Source organism: Castor canadensis, chromosome 13 (assembly GCF_047511655.1).
Source record: "Castor canadensis chromosome 13, mCasCan1.hap1v2, whole genome shotgun sequence".
NCBI classification, from domain to species: domain Eukaryota; kingdom Metazoa; phylum Chordata; class Mammalia; order Rodentia; family Castoridae; genus Castor; species Castor canadensis.
In genome coordinates this window covers 51,185,080-51,205,140 of record NC_133398.1, presented here as the reverse complement: position 1 = coordinate 51,205,140, position 20,061 = coordinate 51,185,080, and the positions used below count along the sequence as shown (strand labels likewise).

The window sequence follows — 20,061 nt, the reverse complement described above, 5'->3', positions numbered from 1 at the left end:
AAAAATACCCTACCAGTTTTTAGTATCTGATGTTTCAGAGTCATTAATTGTTTTCAACAACTCTCTTGATTGTAGAATAATTTCCGGAGGGCAAAGCATTTTATAGTTCTGCAAATAGTCTGTGCTGTAATTATTTCTGCTTGTGTTTTCTATGGACTTTATCTGGAAGAACCCCTACTCATCCTTTCTGTCTTGATTTAAACATCTTTTTGGTGGAGTGGGTGTTAAGGGAGGGGTTGGGGGCAGGGGGGAGAAATGACCCAAGCCTTGTATGCACATATGAATAATAAAACAATAAAAAAGAAAAATAAATAAACATCAATAAACATCTTTTTTTTGGGGGGTGGGTAGGTAGGGCCTTCCCTACTGCTCTCAGGTTATTTTCTTTCTTCTTTCCTTCCTTCCTCCCTCCCTCCCTCCCTCCTTCTCTCCCCTCCCTCCCTCCCTTCCTTCCCTTCTTTCCTCCCTCCCTCTGTCCTTCCTTCCCTCCCTCATTCCTTCCTTCCTTTATTCCTTCCTTCCCTCTCTTTTTCTCTCTTTTTTTCTTTTCTCTTCTCTTCTGTTCTCTCTCTCTCTCTTTCTTCTATTACTTTTTTGGCAGTAGTGGTGTTTGAACTCAAGACCTCAAACTTCAAGTGCTCCACTTCTTAAGACATGTCCTCAAGCCCTTTTTGCTTTTGCTTTGTTTTTAGGTAGGGTCTGATGCTTCTGCCCTGTCTGGCTTCAAAACTTCCAAGTACCTGGGATTATAAAATGTACTACCATGCCTAGCTTTTTTTATCGAAATAGGATCTCACTAGCTTTTTAGCTGGGCTGGTCTTACACTGAAATCCTATCTCCACCTCCCAAGTAACTAGGACTATAGGTAGGATGTATCATGATGCCTAGCCTTAGATTAGATTTTTCATGGGATACTTTTCTATAAATTTTTCATAGTATTTTACATGTGTGTCATTGTTTATATACTCTTTTACTTTTCTTTGTTAAAAGTCTGTCTCATTAGACGTAATCCCCTCAATGGGGAGGAAGAACATCTCATCTGATCTGTGTTTTGTCCTAAATGTTTAGAGCAGACCACCTGGCAAAAAATAGTATTCAGATATTTGTGATTTACATTATGTGTGTGTGTGTGTGTGTGTGTGTGTGTACTGGATTATTTTAAGCTAAGCTGTTTCTAGTAACACTGAAGATGGGGAAAGTAAAGACATGCCCATACCACACACAAACAATGTGCTAAAGATAGAGAATGTACACTCCAGCTGTTAGTCTTTTTGTTGCCAGACTTTTCCTATAGGAATTATACATGTGCACTGTGACATTGAGATCTGATCCTTGGTGTAGCCAAAGTATGCGTGATAATGGGTCCTGTTATAAAGCATTATGTTCGGATAAGCCATTTATAACTCTGCGGCTGTCAAATAGATGAGAGATTTAAAGCAGCTTCATATCCAGATTTTAAAACATCTGGATCTTTTTAGCAAGTACCCATAGGCATTCTCAGTTTCAAATCCATTGTTCATAAAGCATTCCAGTATTTCTTCTTATCTAAGACACTTGTTTGAAAGACAAAGCACTAAAATAAAGGAACTGATCGTTCCTGTTTCTATTTGGATTCTTTTGTCCTGTGCTAAAGAACTCTGGGGAAGGAGCCAACGACTTTGCTGCGTGAGCTTTGGGACCCCTCTCTTTTCATACCTCCCCCCAAATGCATGGAGCTGCCAAATACTTTTTCCATTCCTTAGTTCCCTTTATTCCTTTTAGTGTCAAAATCAGTTCCTTGCAAATTTAGTGGAAAATCCTGTGTGATTCTAGTTATGCTACTCAGTAATGATTCTCTGTCCTTTCAAATATGGAGGATTTACTGCATTACAGCACTGACGTGATTTTCAACCTTCTCCATTTTACAAGTTCTCTTTGTTTCTGACACTTGCTTGTATATCAGGTCAAGTGAAGTGAATATAAAAGCAACATGCAAAAGATATAGTAAAGTGTGACCACTGAGGAAGGTTTCATTATCCATCAAAGAAGAGCTCATTGTCTGAGCAATGAAACATCTAAAATATGACCATTTTACCCAGGGTTCTGGTATTAGAGGACAGGTTGAATGCCTTTTCCTGCTTCCCTAAATCCTCTGGAAACTGCAAGTTTTCCATAGTGAATTCTGTTGACAGACCTCAAATAACATTTTATGTAATTTTTGTAAGCACTTTATCTTAAAAACTTTTAAAAATAGAATGCTGCTAACGAATCAGTGATTTCCAATACAGAATTATATACATGTCTTTAGTAAGAGACAAATGTTATTCTATTTACAGATTTGCTATAATACCATCAGGTCACCACATCAGGCCATTTCTATGAATCATGTACCCAAAGGACCCTTAAAATTGATTATTATGTTATTGTTGTGTGAAAGCAAAGACTCTAATCTTCATTCAGCCAGTATTGTGTACAAACACTTGCCACAAATATGTAAGCAGTACAGAGTTACGTGAATAGCCAACCAGTTAGCTCCTATCTTACCGTGTTTCTCATAGACGGGTCATTTCTCATAGATTGTTCGTTTATTTATCTTCTCACTAAAACAATAAGCTCCATGATCTAACAACCTGTTCTGTCTTTTTCAGATGTCTCCATTGTCGGGAACAGTCCTTGATACCTAATAGATACTCAATAAATTTTTGGTTGAATGAAAGTGTTTACAAATGTATTTACTTTGTCAGAAAGTTGTCTTGTAATAGCAATGGTTAACTCCTTGATAAGATTTGCTGAACTTCCAGTATTACATCTCAAGATGAGACGGAAATAAAGCATCAGTCCCTAGTAGCACAGCATAGCAGAGTGGTAGGAATGTTGACCTTTAACATTTTTATAAAACAAGAGTGTTGAAGTTGAAACTAGTACCATTGCAAGGCACAGTACTAGTTTCATCAAGAGGAGAGAAACACCAAGAGTAAGGTAGTAGGTGAGTGGGCCCCAAGGCTAAATAAACATTCTGAATTCTGAGACTTTTCTGGATGGAAATGAGAATCTGAAACATGGGATAAAGGCTTACATTAGAAGTAGTCATCAACATATAAGTAATATTAACAACTGGGAGAGTAGATGAGCTCACTCAGTGAGACACAGCAGAGGAAGAATATAGAAACAATTATTTCAAGAACAGAGCATGATATACTTTTCATTCATTCTCTGAATGAAACTGAACTTTTCAGAGAATTAAAAGTATGGAAAGAAAGACTGAAAAAAATGCACTTGAATTTGGCATTTAGATTTAAGGCCATTAAAAATCTTAGCAAGAGCAGCTTTGATGATGACTAGATAGCAATAGTATTAAGGTACTTGTTAGTGCAGAAAATGACTTACTTAAACTAACCAAAAATAGAGGTATTTATTGAAAAGAATATCAGAAATCCAAGGGCAGAAATTCTATTCCCAGTTCTTTAGAGTACCAGAAAACAGGAAGATACCAGGCACCAATACTTTGTCTTGCTCTTTCTCTCTGCCTATCTTTTCCATCCTACATAGTATCAGTTTCTCCTAGGGTTTCTACTTTTCTCTCTAAAAACTGTTTCATCACTTCCTGTGATTTTTGTACACATACCATAAAATTTACATCTTAACTATCTTAAAGTACACAATTCTGTGGTTTTTATTGCATCTATAGTGTTTGTACACCCATCAATCACTATCTACTTCCAGAACATTTTCATCACCCTAAAAAGGAAACCTTGAGCCAACTGAACAGTTGATCCCCCTTCCCCATTGCCCCCAGCCCCTAGCAATAATCCTTTATTTTTGTTTCTCTAGATTTTCCTTTTTTGTATATTTCATTAAAATAGTATCATGTGATATGTGATTTCTTATAACAGGCTTCTTTTCTCTTAGCCTAATGCTTCCAAAGTTTATCCATGTTGTAGCAAGTATCATTTCTTCATTCCTTTTTATAACTGAATAATAACCCATTGCATGGATATGCCACATTTTATCTAGTCATCAGTTGATGGACATTTACCTTTTGGGTATTGCAATTAGTGCTGTTATTAATATCTGTGTACATTTTTTGTTTGAACACCTGTTTTCTTTTCGAGCTAGATAATATGGAGATTCTGTTTAACTTTTTAAGAAACTGCCAAACTTTCTCCACCATGGCTGCACTATGTCACATTCCCATTAACGGTATGTGAAGATCCAGTTTCTCCACATCCTTGCCAACTGTTTTCCATTGTAGTATTATTGCTATTGCCATCTGATTGGATGTGAAGTAGAAAACCTCATGGTTTTGAGGTTTCCTAACAGCTTTGGTATTGGGCACCTTTTTATGTCCTTGTTGGCCATTTGTTTTGGGTGTTTGGGGTGTTTTTGTTTTGTTTTGTTTATTGAGACAGGGTCTGGCTATGAATTCCAGGCTGACCTCAAAAGTATCTATCTTCCAACCTCAGCCTCCAAAATGTGGGATTAGAGCCATGTACCACCATACCCTGCTTCTTATTTGCCCTTAATATATTTTCTTTGGAGAATTATCTTCAAGTCATTTGCCCATTTAGAAAAACATTGTCTTTTGGTTGTGGAATTTGAGTTCTTGGTATATTCTAGAGACTGGATCCATGTCTATGATTTGCAAATTCTCCCATTCTCTAGATTGTCTTTTCATTTTGTTGACAATGTCCTTTGATGCACAAAGGTTTTAAACACTGATGGAGTCTAGTTTATCTACTGTTTTTCTTTTGTTGCTTATGCATTTGATGTCATGTCCAACAATACATTGTCCAACTCTTAAGTGAAGATTTACTCCCATGCTTTTTTTTCTAAGAACTTGATTGTTTAGCCTTTATATTTGATAAGTTTTATATTTAAGTTTTTATTTATTTTTTATTTTGGAAGTACTGAGGTTTGAACTCAGGGCTTTGTGCTTACAAGGCAGGTACTCTTTTGCCTGAGCTACACCTCTAGCCCCTGAGTTAATTTTTGTATTTAGTGTTAGGTAGGATTCATGGATGTCTAGCTCAGCCATTTGTTGAAGAGGCATTTTTTCCCTCATTGTGTGGATTTGGCACCAGTGTTAAAAATTTATTGGCTGTAAATGTATGGGTTTATTTCTAGGCTCTCAACCCTATTCTATTGGTCTGTATATCTGTCCTTATATGTGCCCATACTGTGCAGATTACTATAGCTCTGTAGTAAGTTTTTAAATAGGTACATGTGAATCCTTTCATTTTTTTCTTTTTCTAGGTTGTTGCAGCTATTTGGGGGCCCTACAATTCCATATTAATTCAAAGATTCGTTCTTTCAATTTTTGCCAAAAAGACTTGGAATTTTGATAGGTATTGCATTGAACCTATAGGACACTTTGAATAATATTATCATTTTAATGATATTTAGAATTGCAGTCTATGAACATGATGTCTTTCCATTTGCCTAGGTCCTCTTTCATTTCTTTTAGCAATGCTTGTACTTTCCAGAGTGCAAGTCTTTCAACTTTGGCTAAATGTATTTTCAGGTGTTTAATTCTGTTTAGTGCTATTATAAGTAGAATTTTTTTCTTAATTTCCTTTTCAGATTATTCATCACTAAAATGCAGAAACAACGAATTATTCTCTCTCTCAGTTTGAGGTTTGTCACTTGGTAGTCTTTTCTATAATCCAACTTTTGTTTTTTGTTGTTTCTGTTTTTTTTTCTACTCTGTTTTGTTTTAGCTGAACTCAAAATTTTATTATTTCTTTCCCTCTGCTAATTTTGGGTCTATTTGCTTTTCTTTTCCTAACTCCTTGAGGCAGATTTTTCTGTTTTGGGTTTGTTAAATTTCTTGGATGTATAGATTTGTGTCATTTTTTTATAAATCAAATTTGGTACTTTTTGGCTGTCATTTATTCAAATATTCTTTGGCCCTTTCTCTTCTATATTTCTAGAGATCCCATTATGCATAACTTAGTATGCTTCATGGTACTTTTACCTTCTCTTCATTTTAAAAAAAAATTTATTAGGATATATTCATTATGGGGGGATATTCATAGTGACAATTCTGATTACACTTATATTGTACATTATTTACATTGTCCCCATCGTCTGTCCCTCTCAGCCCTCTCCCTACTCCATTTAAAGCAATTGCAAGAGGTTTCTTTGTTCTGTTTCATATAGCTATATGAAGTCCATCTACCACATACCATCACCTTAATCTCCTTTCTTCACCCTCCCTCCCTCCCACACACACACTGTACCTATTTTACAATCCTGGCTTTTGTTATTAATATTTACATTAATGTTCAGAGGGGTGTCTTATGTATGCCCACTGTGGGAATACTTTCCTTTGGTCCGTCCAACCTCCTCATTAGCTTTCAATACACATCCTTATATCCTCTACCTGTACATCTTATGTTATACGATATTACCAATGCTGTATCATTCTCTTTTCCTTTCCCTCTTTTCCCGAGTTCCATAGAGTAGTTCCATTGTTACAAATATGTTCTACATATGAGTTTGTATATGATCATGATTGTTTTTGTGTATATGTTTATCTTTGTATCTATCTTTCATGTATGAGAGAAAACATATGTCTTGTGTTTCTAATCCTGGCTAATTTCACTTAGCATGTTGTCCTCCAGTTGAACCCATTTACCTTCAAACCACATGTCATTATTTCTTATGGCTAAGTAATACTCCATTGTGTATATATTCCACAATTTCTTGATCCATTCATCAGTTGTAGGGTATCTGGGTTGTTTCCAAAGCTTGGCTACAGTGAATAATGCTGGGATGAATACTGGGGTACAGATGTCTGTACTGTATGGTGTCTTACATTCCTTTGGGTAGATGCCCAGGAGTGATATCACTGGATCATATGGCAATTCTATCTCTAGTTTTTTGAGAAATCTCCATATTGCTTTCCATAGTTGTTGTACTAGTTTGCATTCACACCAGCAATGTATTAGGGTTCCTATTTTGCCACATCCTCACCAGAATTTGTTTTTGGTTTTTTGCTTCTTCTTTTTTCTTTCTTCTCCAACTAAATAACTTCACCTGGCCAATCTATGGACTAACTATACTCCCTTAGTGATCATCTCTGGAGCAGCCATCATAGCATGGGCTGAAGAGCAAAAGAAGTAATGAATCAGATAGTATAGAAGGTAGAGACTTAAGGCCCAGGGGCTATACGTAATTTGTAGTGCTTAGAAGGTAATGCACGTGGGCAGGCAATACTCATCCACTCTGCTGGAAGTGCATTGAGGAATAAGTGAGCAATGAGGGCACAAAGTATAATGAGCCACTCTTTAAAAAAAAAAAGAAACAGATAAAAAGACACAAGATTGTGGAAGACAGCTAAGTAAAAAATGTGGGATATTCCTATCTAGACTATTCCTATAGAGACAAATAAGAGAGAAAAGAACAGGGGAGCCAGGTTTTATAGCATATGGAGCTAAGATTCAGAGCATATTAGAGGTTTGAGTATACTTGAAGATGTGATCTCAAATCCTTTGAAACTAGAAGAAGCAATGCATTTTTGCATTTTCATGATGCTGCAAAGGTATTTATCATTATTATTATAATCATTATTAATCTTCTTTCTTGTTACAGGTCCTGAAGCTGTGCCTCCTTCTCTTCTCAAAGTAGTGATGAAACCCATAGCAACTGTTGGCGAAAACTACCAGTATCCTCCTGCAAACTGGGCCGCACTCCTCTCTCCACTTATGAGACTAAATTTTGGTAAGTACCGAGTGTTTTTAAGTCTGAAGACTTTGCTTTTATTATTTACCTAAATAGAAAAACAGATTCTATGTCACAACTGGTAGTGACTGGTAGACTTGTGGATCTAGATGTTTGTCAACTTGGATGGAATGTCTGAGTTACTTTCACTGAGTCATTGAATCATTTCCATTGAATGAGGAGAAAGAGGTCTATAGACAGGTCAGATACAGTTATGAAAAACAACACTTTTCTGAGGTATGTATATCATTGGGTGTAGTGCAGGCTGGTTGGTGGTTATCAAACTGCACTTCCAGAGTCTTAGGTTTCAAGGAAGCACTTTTTAAGGTGATGCATTAGTTTTCTTTTGCTACTGTAGCAAATTACCACACACTTAGTGGCTCAAAACAACCCAAAATTTATTGTCTTACAGTTATATGGATCAGAAGGCCAACATGGTGTTCAGACTAAGAGCAAGGTACTAGGAGAAGAGAATTTCTTTCTAGAAACACTGGGAGAGAATCCATTTCTTTCCCTTTGCCAGTTTCAAGAGGCTGCTTATATCTTTGATATGTGACCTTCTTTCTACATATTCAAAACAAGCAATGGAGGGCTCAGGACTTCTCACACAAGTGCATGTTTCCAAACTTCTGTGACTATTGGGCCTATTTAAATAATTCAGGATAGTCTCCCAACTCAAGGTCCTTAAACTTAATCCCATCTGCAAAGGTCCTTTGACATGTAACGTAATATATATTCACAGGTTCCAGGGATTGGGATGTGGACATTATTGGAGGCCATTATTCTGCCTACCAGAGAGTCTTTGTGGTGAGAGACAAAGGAATGCCCATTTCTACACTTCACTTCATCCACAGCATCCTCTTTTATACAGAATGGGATTACTACATATATTTATAATTTCATATGCTTGACTCATGCTTCAAGGAGGGATGAGAGAGAAGAGAACATGTAAGGCAGTATATTTGCCATCACTGCTCTATCACTTACAATACAATGCTTACTTATACATAATATACAGAATAACTTGTATACTGTAATTTATATGTAATTTGTGATAGTTAGGACTGGAATGTGGCTTAGTGGTAGACCACTTGCCTAGTATGTGTAAGACCCTGTGCTTAATTCCAAGCACCATAAAAAAAGATAAAGATGACTTTGACTGTACACAGCTTTTTGCTTAAATGTTTGCATTTGAACCTAATCCCTGTATCAAAATACGATGTCAGCATGTTGAGTTTCCAGGGATTTCATTTGAAAAATATGTTCCTCTGTCCCTCTCATACTTCTATATGTGGCAATTGAAATACTTGTGTTTTAGTTAAGTCTTCAGATAAAAAGGAGAAAAGGTCTGGTTGGAAGAATTAGAGTACTGTAAAGACCTGATCACTACACAGCATGCTAGATAGAATGTGCTGACCATGAGGTAGAGAGGAGGGAAAAACTGGGACCAAGAGATTTTTAGCTAGAATGTTTTCATATTTTTGATAGTGCTAGAGTGGTTATGTTTCTCTGACTATCATAAGAGAGATTAAACTTGCTAGTTCAAGGCCCTTGCCAGTTTCAACACTTCAGACTTGGACACCACTGGAGACATCCTTTGCCTTATCACTCACAGGGCCTCTTGAAATACCTTTTGATTTATTAATGTTCTGTTACCTGCAGAAATTACCCAAGCAGGTGCTTTGATTTGAACATTAAAGCCTGAAAATGAACCAGAGGAGCAACAGCATTGCAGAGATTCTTTTCCTTTTTTTCTCTTTCAGGTGAAGAGACACAGCAACTGTGCCTGGAAATTATGGTGACGCAAGCACAGTCATCACAGAATGCAGCTGCCCTGCTGGGCTTATGGGTGATGCCACCACTTGTCCACAGTCTCAGTGTATGTAGTAATTAAGGGTGTTGAGCAGCAGGAAGATAAGTTTCTTTGGGGGAAGATTAACATGCATTTGGATTGTGTTCTCCATGTAAAGAGCGGGGACTTGATAGTAGCTGGCCAGCAGATTGGAATGCTGTTACCATTCACTTTAACTACCATTTATTACAAAGGTGACAAAATGGTGATCAAAGGTATTCAAATTTCTTTGTCAAGACCATACAACTAGAAATTCATGGAGTTATTTGAACCTAAATTTATTTGATTATATTGTATACATAGATATTTCAGTGGGTATTAAGAGAAAGGCAAATCTACATGCACTGGACTCATCTATATATTATCCCTCCCTTTCCCAGAGGGGCAGCAGTTAAGTTGAGTGGTGAAAGCTTGATATGATTTGGATACGCACCAAGTCAGAAGCACTAGGCAGGTAGGTGGGAGAGTGCAGGCATAGGAGGTGTAACACCTCTGCTACAGTGTTGAGCTTGAACAAGTGCTGAGGAGGAAGTGATTCAGCCTGGTATTTGTGACAAAGTATACAGGTTAGCACTTTCCAGGTATATACACCAAAGGTAGAGAAGAAGAGTGGAATAAAAGTATTTAAAGATGTTAGGGCTGGGACATAGCTCAAATGGTAGAGTGTCTACCCAGCAAGCACAAGGCCCAATACTGTCCAAAAGATGTGAAATTAGTAAAAGATGCATAATTTTGAGTACATTTTAAGCTGGAACAGAAAAATGCAATTCACAACTCCTTAGAGGCTTATCAGTTGATGATAAGAAAATTATCTTCATCTTTGAATCCTCTGTAATCTGGCTTTAATTTTTTAAAGTAGTGCAAAAGCCATTTTATTTCCTCAGTGCCTTGGCTTTTGTTCCTACTCTGCATTGTTTTAGTGTTTTGAGTCTAATGCTCTTTAGTTGAAGATATGTATTATTGAGGCCTATATCCTCTCTGTTCACTACTGTCATTACCCCACCTGTATACTATAAGTGACTTCTGCTAGCACCACCTGCTGAGTACTTGCTATGTACTTGGTACCTGTTGACACTCAATGAGTACTTAACTTACAGATATCAGATTTAATCTCTACAATTCTGGAAGGCCATGTTTTTAAACAGCTTTATTGAGTTATAATTTACATACTGTGAAATGACCATTTTAAGTATAAACTTTAGTGAATTTTAGTACATTTATAAGTTTTTAGTCATTGTCAAGAACATTTCCATTCAGTCAACACAAGTTCCATTGGGTTTATTTTTAGTCGGTCTATTCCCAATCTTAGACCCAGACCACACCAAACTACCGTCTATAATTTTGCCTGTGTAACATAACTATTAATTTAAATTTCATATAAATTTTATAAATTCTCTAGAATCATAATAAGAGCTCTTTTGTGTCTCCCTTATTTTAATTCTGAGAAATACATTTTGTTGGTTCTATCCTATAGATGGATAAACTGAGTCAAGTAGGAAGTCAAACAAAGTTAGCATCCTAATAAATGGAAGGGCAATATCTGGCTGACTGCAAAACTATTGAGCTCTTGCTTCTTTTTGCATTAGGTATATTTCTAACAACCTCCTTTGTTGACCTCAGAAATTTTCCTACATTTTAGTATCCTTCCATTTCTTTTTTTGACCTGGGTAGCTTTTTGCATCTGACTTTAGTTACAGAGGCCTTTTTTTTTTTCAGCCTTTGTTAAAAATGTTTTAAAACTTATTTTCTTATAAAGTTGTCTGAGATAGCATATTCTGTTAAATGAACTCTTTAGAAAACTTATTCCAACTATAATGACCTTTTTGGAAAGTTACTGATATTATTTTTTTAGTCTACTTCTTTTACAGTTGCTGCCCCTTTAGTAACACATTGTTTCTAACAAGTTTTGAAGCTTACCCTCTTAAAGTCTATGTCATGTAACAGAGCTAGTAGTAACTATGCCCCTTCTTGGTTCTTGTGAACTCTAAGATGCTCTGCATGACCCCATCATGTCAATTCTCCTTATTTTTCCCTCCATTCTTATTTTTCTTCAGAAGAAGAACTAATAATATCAAATGCTCTGTTTGATTTCTAGAAGATGAGTCTTTTGTCTTTAAGAACTTTTCTTGCTGGAGAACGTGGCTTTTTAAAACAGAATAGTAATTCTTATGTACTTTTAGAAGTAGCATTTTGTTTCCCTCTCTGAAAAAATCCAACCTTTAAACTGAATAGTTCACAGATAGATTGGCAGACACCACATAGACACGAGTCATCATGGTTCCGAAGTAGCTACAACAGCCGAAACTCCATGCATTGGTGACCTACTGAACAACACTTTGGGAACATGAGGGAAAAATAAACTTTCATCTCTCTGCCTACCCTCAAACTCCATGATGACCTAGAAGTTCTGAGAACTACAAACCAAACTTACCTGTTTACATCTGACCTCTTCTGTTTAACTTCCAGCTGAATATCAAGAAATACCTCCTGGTATCTGTGCCTCTGTGGATAAAACACGTCTCTGATGAACAGATCCAGGGGTTTGTTGAAAACCTAATGGTGGCAGTTTTTAAAGCAGCTTCTCCACTTTGTAACCCTGAATTATGCCCAAGTGCCTTACAGGGTCTGAGCCAGGCCATGAAACTGCCCAGCCCCACCCATCACCTCTGGAGTCTTCTCTGTGAAGCTACTGGGAAAATTTTTGACCTTCTGCCAAATAAGATTCGGGTAAGGAACAAAAATATTTACATTCCTGACAATTTATGTTTAGGCTTCTTTAAAGTCTTTTTGGCAAAGCAGGGAGGTGTATGTTTTAAGAATGTGGGTGGGAAGGCTAGCAAGAAATAACCACATTCTTCACTAGGAGTGTGTTTGCTTCCAAGATCTAAATTGAGGTTGAAGATTTAGAACCAAAGTTTTGAGCAAGCTCAGAAGTAGATTAACCAGTGCTGCACTGGGAAATTTGCTGTTAGGGTTTTTTGCCAGATGCCTGCAGAAGATGTGCAGGCTCAGAAATCCTTACTCTTTACACCTGGAGTGTTCTTGGGCATATTGTACAATATGCTATCTATTTCAAATGGCTTAATATTAGCCCTTCCCTTTTCCCAGCAGATCTCTGCATTGGATTTTTACAAAGAGGTTAAAAATCTGATTAAGACAATGGAACTCAGATAGGAAAAAAAAGTACAGCCAAGCAAATACATAAAATAATAAGAAAAATGTTCTTTCAATGATAAAAATTGAGCATATGTTTTGGTTTGGTTAAAACTAAAATTTCATCAGCTGCTGTTCTTGAGGATAAACAAGTCTAATTAATTGTCAGAACATTAAGAATAGACTTGTTATTCTTACCTTGAGTTGTATTTGACATGCTTGGAATTTTTCTTTACCAGAGAAATGATCTAGAGCTATATATTAGTATAGCAAAATGCCTCTCGGAAATGACAGATGATGATGCCGCTCGGCTTTCCCCGATTACAAAGGTAATAACATATCTGTATTTTTTCATTATTGAGACAAAAATTACAGTTGAAGAACTGATTACAGTGTCCTTTTGGTTGAAGCTTGTTTTGCTTTATTGGTTAACTCACTGGTTAATTTCAGGAAGCCCTCTTTCTCTTTCACTGTGAGGTCTGCTAGCCAGCTTACTAGTGTGATTGGTGCTTACTACATGTTGTATAGATGGATGAACAATTTTAACCCAACTTCTTCCACTTTGTCAAGAACATTTTTGCGTCACCTGTGGGCAAAAATAAGTGCAGGGCAATCGCTTTAGGCCATGTACAAAGAATGGGATATTCTAACATAAGAACTTTCTAGTTCATAAAAGGCATATATAAGTAGTTCTGGTCTTATATTTGTTTCTTGCACCTTATTTTGTGTTTTGGAATGCAGAAGGGTAGGTGATTGAACAACAAGTACCTTCCCCATACTCCAATGGTGAATTAGCAAAAAGTAATACGTCAATACAGTTGCCACATTCAGCAAATAAAATACAAAATACCCTGTTAAATTTGAGTTGCAGATAAGTAATGAATATTTTTTAGCATAAGTACATACCATCTGGCATACTTATTTGAATGTAAACTTGCATACAGCCAATACTATAACCCTCTCATTACCAATAGCTGGTGGATATCTCATTTATTTCACTTTATGGCAGGTTTTCCTCTTCAGTTGTATCCTTGAATTTCTGTGTCATATAGTAGTGGTTCTCAAAGTGTGGTCCTTGGACCAGTGGCATCAGCATTTCCCTGGTAACTGACTAAAAATAGAAATTCTCAAATCCCACTCCAGACCATGATGCCCAGGAGTTTCTTTTAATAGTCTTTCAGGCAATTCTGTATGTCCTAAGGTTGAGAGTCACTGTTACAGAATATTTGGAATGTCAGCATTTGGAAGATTAGCTTGTTTTAAACAAAGAAAAGCAGCAGAGACAAGTAGTAAGAGGATAGACTGGAGTCTTACTGGTCAGGTGAGTGGCCTACAATTAACTAACAATGTGACCTTGGTGAAGTTTTATAACCTCTTTCTGCCTTAGTTTCTCCATCTGTAAAATACCTCTTAGGGTTGTTTTGAGAGTTAAGTGACTTATTCCATGTTAAGTAATCAGAATAGTGCCTTGCCCAAGGCACAGGCTCAGTAATTATTAATGTAATTTTTGCATTCCTGTAATTAATTATATTTTATTATTACACTTATGTAATGTTGTGGGAAACAAGGCATATAATTTACTCTGTGGTACCTAGAGCTAAATGTCACTGTGCTATTTACTTGGGTTATTCAGAAATTTGTCACAGGAACATAGTAAACAGTATTCTGATGGCCCCAAAGAGTTAGTCTTCTCCACTAAGTTAGAGTTTTCTATTCATTTTTGGAAAGAATAGAGGGAAGAGTAAAGAAGTGGTAAAGAACACAGACTCCCTGAGTTCCAGTTCTTACTCTTTCACCTGTAGCTGTATGACCCTAAGCAAGTTACTTACCTCTGTACTTCAGTTTCTTCATCTATCTAGGAACAATAATATAAATCTACTGCAGAGGATTGGCATGTGAATTCAATGGTTAATATAGAAGTTCTCAAATGTTTTGGTCTCAGAAACATACTGGTTTCTTAAAAATTATTGGCGACCCCCAAAGAGCTTTTACTTATGGATTATATCTGTGGATAATTACCTTAATAGGGGTTAAAACACAGAAAAAAATTAAATATTTACTTAAAAATAATAACCCCATTACATTTCAACACAAGAATTAAAAATATTTTATAAACACACATAAAATAGTAGGAAAAGTAACATTGTTTAATATTTTTGCAAACCTCTTTAATGTCTAGCTCATAAGGCAGCTGGATTCTCATGGCTGCTTCTTCATTCATTCTGGTGTGATGTTGTTTTGGTGAAGTACGTGAAGAAATTCCAATCTCAAACAGTAGTTGGAAAGAACAGTGTGTTTTCACTGTTCAGTCTTTTCAGATAATTACAGATATTTTTCTTTGCTATTGAACCAAAGTCAGCAACTAGTAGTTTCTTAAAGGCTAGCTGTAATGTGTACTCCAAAAACACATTAGTGAAATTCACATACTGTTAGGTTAAAATCCATTGGATGGTTTTGTACTTCAAGTTTTTTTCCAGTGCATGATTTTCTCATATCACACATTAATAATTTAGAAAATGTTGGATCACTGAGTTTTGATCTTCCAAATGCAGATACATTTTATCATACAATATCAAATCATTGTATTTGTTATTATCCCCAGCAAACTCATCAGAAAAGCATTTTACATATTGGAAAACTGCCAAGCTCACAGTAACAGAAAACAAGTTTTCTTTCTTTTTTTCTTTTTTTTTTTTTTGAGACAACAAGTTTTCTAAAAATCTCATTTTTATTAGAAAGCTCAGATTTTATCAACAGATATTGACAGGTATTTTCCTGGAATTGACAAGCTCACTTTCTTCAATTTTTAATAAAGTAATCTATCAAACAGACTATTTAAATAACAATAATTTGTCTATTATTCTTCTCTGTAAAGTAGTATTCCATAAGAAGAGTAGCCATTTAGCTCCCAACTCAATCTTGCAAGTGTTTTTCCTTGAGACCACCATTATACTTAGGAGTATAGCAAAAGTCCCTTATATGTATTTCTCATTTTGTAAAACAGAATATTAAGAAGGTTTATACTCAAAGGACAAGGTTTAATAAAACTAATGTTTATTGTTTACAAGGATATTTTAAGTGAACTGGCTTTAAAAAAAAAAACTTGTAAGTGGCAGTGAATAATAGAATGAATACCAGTATAGCTTGATAGTCATAAAAAAAGTTTGACCTTGTAGAACCTCTCACAGGGTTTTGTAATCCCTAGAGGTCTATGTACCACATTTTGAAAACTGCTGAATGTTAAGTGCTTAGAATGGTGTTTGACACATGATAAATACTAGATTTGCTATTACCATCTTATTATTTGCTTACCTGTTAACCTCTGAACACATTCATGGTTTTTAAGATGAAACAGGAGGTGACATTACAACCCTCTATTGTATATGCATTTTAATATAGCACACAGGCAGATAGGTCACATGCTTCAGGAAATGAACAGTTTTAGCATGTTCTGTTTTGCCCTTGCCCTGAGGTTCTATAGCCACTTCAGTTAACTTAATAATGGCTGAATAATTTGCTTTTTTGCAGAATAACATGGAAAAGGCTGCCTTTGTCAAGCTGTACTTAGTCTCTCAAGGACGGTTCCCCTTGATGAGCCTGACTGATATGCTCAGTGCTGCTGTGCAGCACCATGAGAAAGAAACACTGGCCTGGATGATTCTGCACAGCTTATACCAGGCACGGATTGTGAGCCATGCCAATACAGGTAAGGCCAGTTGGGGCAAACGTTGAGGGCAGAACCAGATCAGCCTGCTCTTCCTTTTAAGTTGCACTTGTCTTCTCAGCTTGAAAGCTATTTTAGTGCTTCCTGACACAGAGTAGGCCTTCTTACCCCAAATAAGAAGTTCCTTGGACAGAAATGTGCAGTTAAAGCTTACAACATCCACTTCTTGAATATGAGAATAAATTTTTGAAGGTGTTTTGTGTTGTATTTGCCCCTCCAGACCTCAAGGATACAAACAGTGAACCAGGTTGCTTCTATTTAACTTCAGTTTCGTAATCACACAAGATACAGATTGGTTCCCCCTGATGATTTCATGAAAACAGCTTTTTGTGTGTGTTGGGGGGGGTCCTTAATAAACAGCCAAAAAGGAAAACAAACATCAAAATTAAATAGTTTTCCTGTAGAAGAACTTCTCAGTTGAAAATACTGAAGTCTGGCCATACCAATTACATTCATTCTCAAGCCTGAAGCTCTGCTAATGAATCACAAGGTACATTTAGGCCATTTTAGGCATTGTGCTTTAATAACCACCAGAAAACAGGGCATCCCCATGGCTCCTTTGATATTTTTAGTCGTGTGCTTATCATTGCTCAACACTGCATTCAGATTCTGAATGGCACCTGGCTTAAGTGGTCAAGCGTGGCTGGGTAGTCCTTGTAATCATAGGCAACTTATATATGTTTCTGTGCCCGTGTCCTCCATCTATCTATTGTACTTTATGACTTTGAGGAAAAATTGACACACATCATTGTAATACTTTGCAAAACTGTATTAGAAAATTTGATTCATCCTTCTCTTTAGCAATTAAGGCGATTTTCTCTTATCTGCTTTAGTGCCTGGGTGCTGAAAAAATGAACCTGTGGTGAGAAATTGAATTTTTATTTTGTTTCATTCTAAACCAAAAATGTGTTTATCAAGAAGAAATCTATTAGGTACTTCCAATTAAGCATGAAGATACTTGCAATAAGCTGAAATAATTTGATGTTGCCTTTGGTTCTGTTTGCAACTCTCAAATGTAATTCTCATTTTCCTCTTAGTCACTAAATACTGAAAACCTTCCTAAGTTTTTACTGTGTTGGGAGTCCTCATTTCTTAAAAAAAATTTTTCAAAGGATAAAATCAATATTTATGATGATGTTTGTTTTCCAGGTGGTTTTTATTTTTCTTTTTAAGTCTTTGGGATAGGCTTCCTCTGTTATTTTAGCATAAATTGGAAACATAGAAGTAAAGGACTATAAAAGTAACTAATTATCCAGGATTCAACATTACTGGCTAGTTGGCATGCCAGATTTTTCCTAGTGTGTTTAATATTGAGAAAGAAATGCCAATAAATGCATTGTATCACTAGTGGGCAGGGAGGTTTGAAAAATAGATTGTTTTTTTAAATAAAGATCATGATATGGTTATCAGTTGTGAACAGTATCGACTCTCACAGGCAATCACAAGTCTCAGACGTTGAAGGAGAACAGCAGACTACTTAATGGGATCCTCACCAGGTGTCCTGCTTTACTTATGATGCTTATTACTGGTCTACTTTAATTTCAAAGTAAGAAGACATCCTTTTTATTTCAGGGGTGCTGAAGAGAATGGAGTGGCTCTTGGAACTGATGGGTTATATCAGAAATATTGCTTACCAGTCAACATCTGTTCAGAACATGGCTGTTGATGAGGTATAATCTTAGAGGAGTCTTGTATAGCTTTCTTAAAACATAGTACTTCTAGTTACTCTCCCAAAAGAAGAATGTGTTGCCATGTGTTAGTCAGCTTTCCATTGCTGTGACAAATTCCTGAGGCAATCAGCTTACAAAGTAAAAAAGATTATTTTGGCTCACAGTTTTGGAGGTTCCAGTCCATGATCAGGGGACTCATTAGTTGGGCCTGCAGTGAAGCAGCATATCACAGAAGTGTGTTTTGGAGCAAAGCTGCTCACCTCATTGCCAGGTAACAAAAGAGACAGGTCTCACAGTCCCCTTCAAGGGCACCTCCAACCAATAACCCAGGCTCCACCTCCTAAAGGTTCCACAGTCTCCCCTTAGTTCCACCCTGGGAACTACTTCTGTAACACTAGAGCCTTTTGGGGGACATTCAAAGTCCAAACAATAGCACACTACTTGCAGCTTTTCTTTCCCTCCCTCCTTTGATTTTTGAAAGACTCTGGTAACAATTCCCCAATGCCATAAGGAAACCATATTCATACCATGTTCCTGAAGACACTCAGGATTATTCTTTGAGAAATATTTTTAACAAAATATTTTTTAAAATATGATAAGCATATTTTAAAAAATAGGAACACAAACTGGTGTGGGGGTGGGGGAAGAGGTCCTGTATCACATAACATGTCTGGGAGTACCAGACTCTGGCCTTTTCTTTGGCCCATATGTGACTAAAAATGCCTAATGTGAAGAGATTCCTAAAATGTATGCAAATTATCTTTATGTGTGCCAATATTTCCATGTGTGCATGGACTAGAGGGGAATACTCATCACACCTGTAAATATGACTATGACCCCAAAAGTAAGCACCTCTGCTATTGGGTGAGTTTAACAAGAAAAAGTTAATAAAATGAAAATAGCTCTTTCCTATGCATTTTTTAATGGAAGAATTTTCTCTGTAGGCAAAGTTCACGGGTGGATAGAATTTGCATAATCTGGGGTGTTCTTTGAAATTCTGCCCAATTTTTCTGAAAAGTTGCCTTTTTGGATTTTTGAAAGTTCAGTTAGGAAATGAGGAATTTTAAGAGACTGAGGTATTTTTAAGCTTTTTTTTTTTTTGAAGTAGCATATATCTGTCAGCTTTTTTCTTTTGACTCCCTAAGTTTTTATTAACTTTGTTTTTTTACAAAAATCTTTTTTTTTTTTTTTTTAGATCTCATTTTAGTTAGCTTTATTAATGTACAATAAAGTTAAATACAGTAAAAGTCACTGCTTTGTTTTGTTTTAAAGAAATGAGGTCCCACTATGTTGCCCAGGCTGGTCTTGAACTCTTTTTTTTTTTTTTTTTCATTTTTCTTTTATTATTCATATGTGCATACAAGGCTTGGTTCATTTCTCCCCCCTGCCCCCACCCCCTCCCTTACCACCCACTCCACCCCCTCCCACTCCCCCCCTCAATACCCCGCAGAAACTATTTTGCCCTTATCTCTAATTTTGTTGTAGAGAGAGTATAAGCAATAATAGGAAGGAACAAGGGGTTTTGCTGGTTGAGATAAGGATAGCTATACAGGGCATTGACTCACATTGATTTCCTGTGCGTGGGTGTTACCTTCTAGGTTAATTCTTTTTGATCTAACCTTTTCTCTAGTTCCTGGTCCCCTTTTCCTATTGGCCTCAGTTGCTTTAAGGTATCTGCTTTAGTTTCTCTGCATTAAGGGCAACAAATGCTAGCTAGTTTTTTAGGTGTCTTACCTATCCTCACCCCTCCCTTGTGTGCTCTCGCTTTTATCCTGTGCTCATAGTCCAATCCCCTTGTTGTGTTTGCCCTTGATCTAATGTCCACATATGAGGGAGAACATACGATTTTTGGTCTTTTGAGCCAGGCTAACCTCACTCAGAATGATGTTCTCCAATTCCATCCATTTACCAGCGAATGATAACATTTCGTTCTTCTTCATGGCTGCATAAAATTCCATTGT

The 20,061-nt window shown here is 36.5% G+C and overlaps 1 protein-coding gene across 5 annotated transcripts in view; it reads left to right on the top strand.

Moving 5' to 3' along the window:
• Focad (focadhesin) overlaps nucleotides 1-20,061 on the top strand; it is a 285,307-nt gene that overhangs the window by 259,729 nt on the left and 5,517 nt on the right. For all 5 annotated transcript variants that reach the window (XM_074051714.1, XM_074051713.1, XM_074051711.1 and 2 more), the window contains 6 exons: nucleotides 7,573-7,701; nucleotides 9,465-9,580; nucleotides 12,020-12,280; nucleotides 12,946-13,035; nucleotides 16,235-16,412; nucleotides 18,003-18,100. In XM_074051714.1, the coding sequence (XP_073907815.1) occupies nucleotides 7,573-7,701; nucleotides 9,465-9,580; nucleotides 12,020-12,280; nucleotides 12,946-13,035; nucleotides 16,235-16,412; nucleotides 18,003-18,100 (872 nt within the window). The remainder of the gene's footprint in view (nucleotides 1-7,572; nucleotides 7,702-9,464; nucleotides 9,581-12,019; nucleotides 12,281-12,945; nucleotides 13,036-16,234; nucleotides 16,413-18,002; nucleotides 18,101-20,061) is intronic.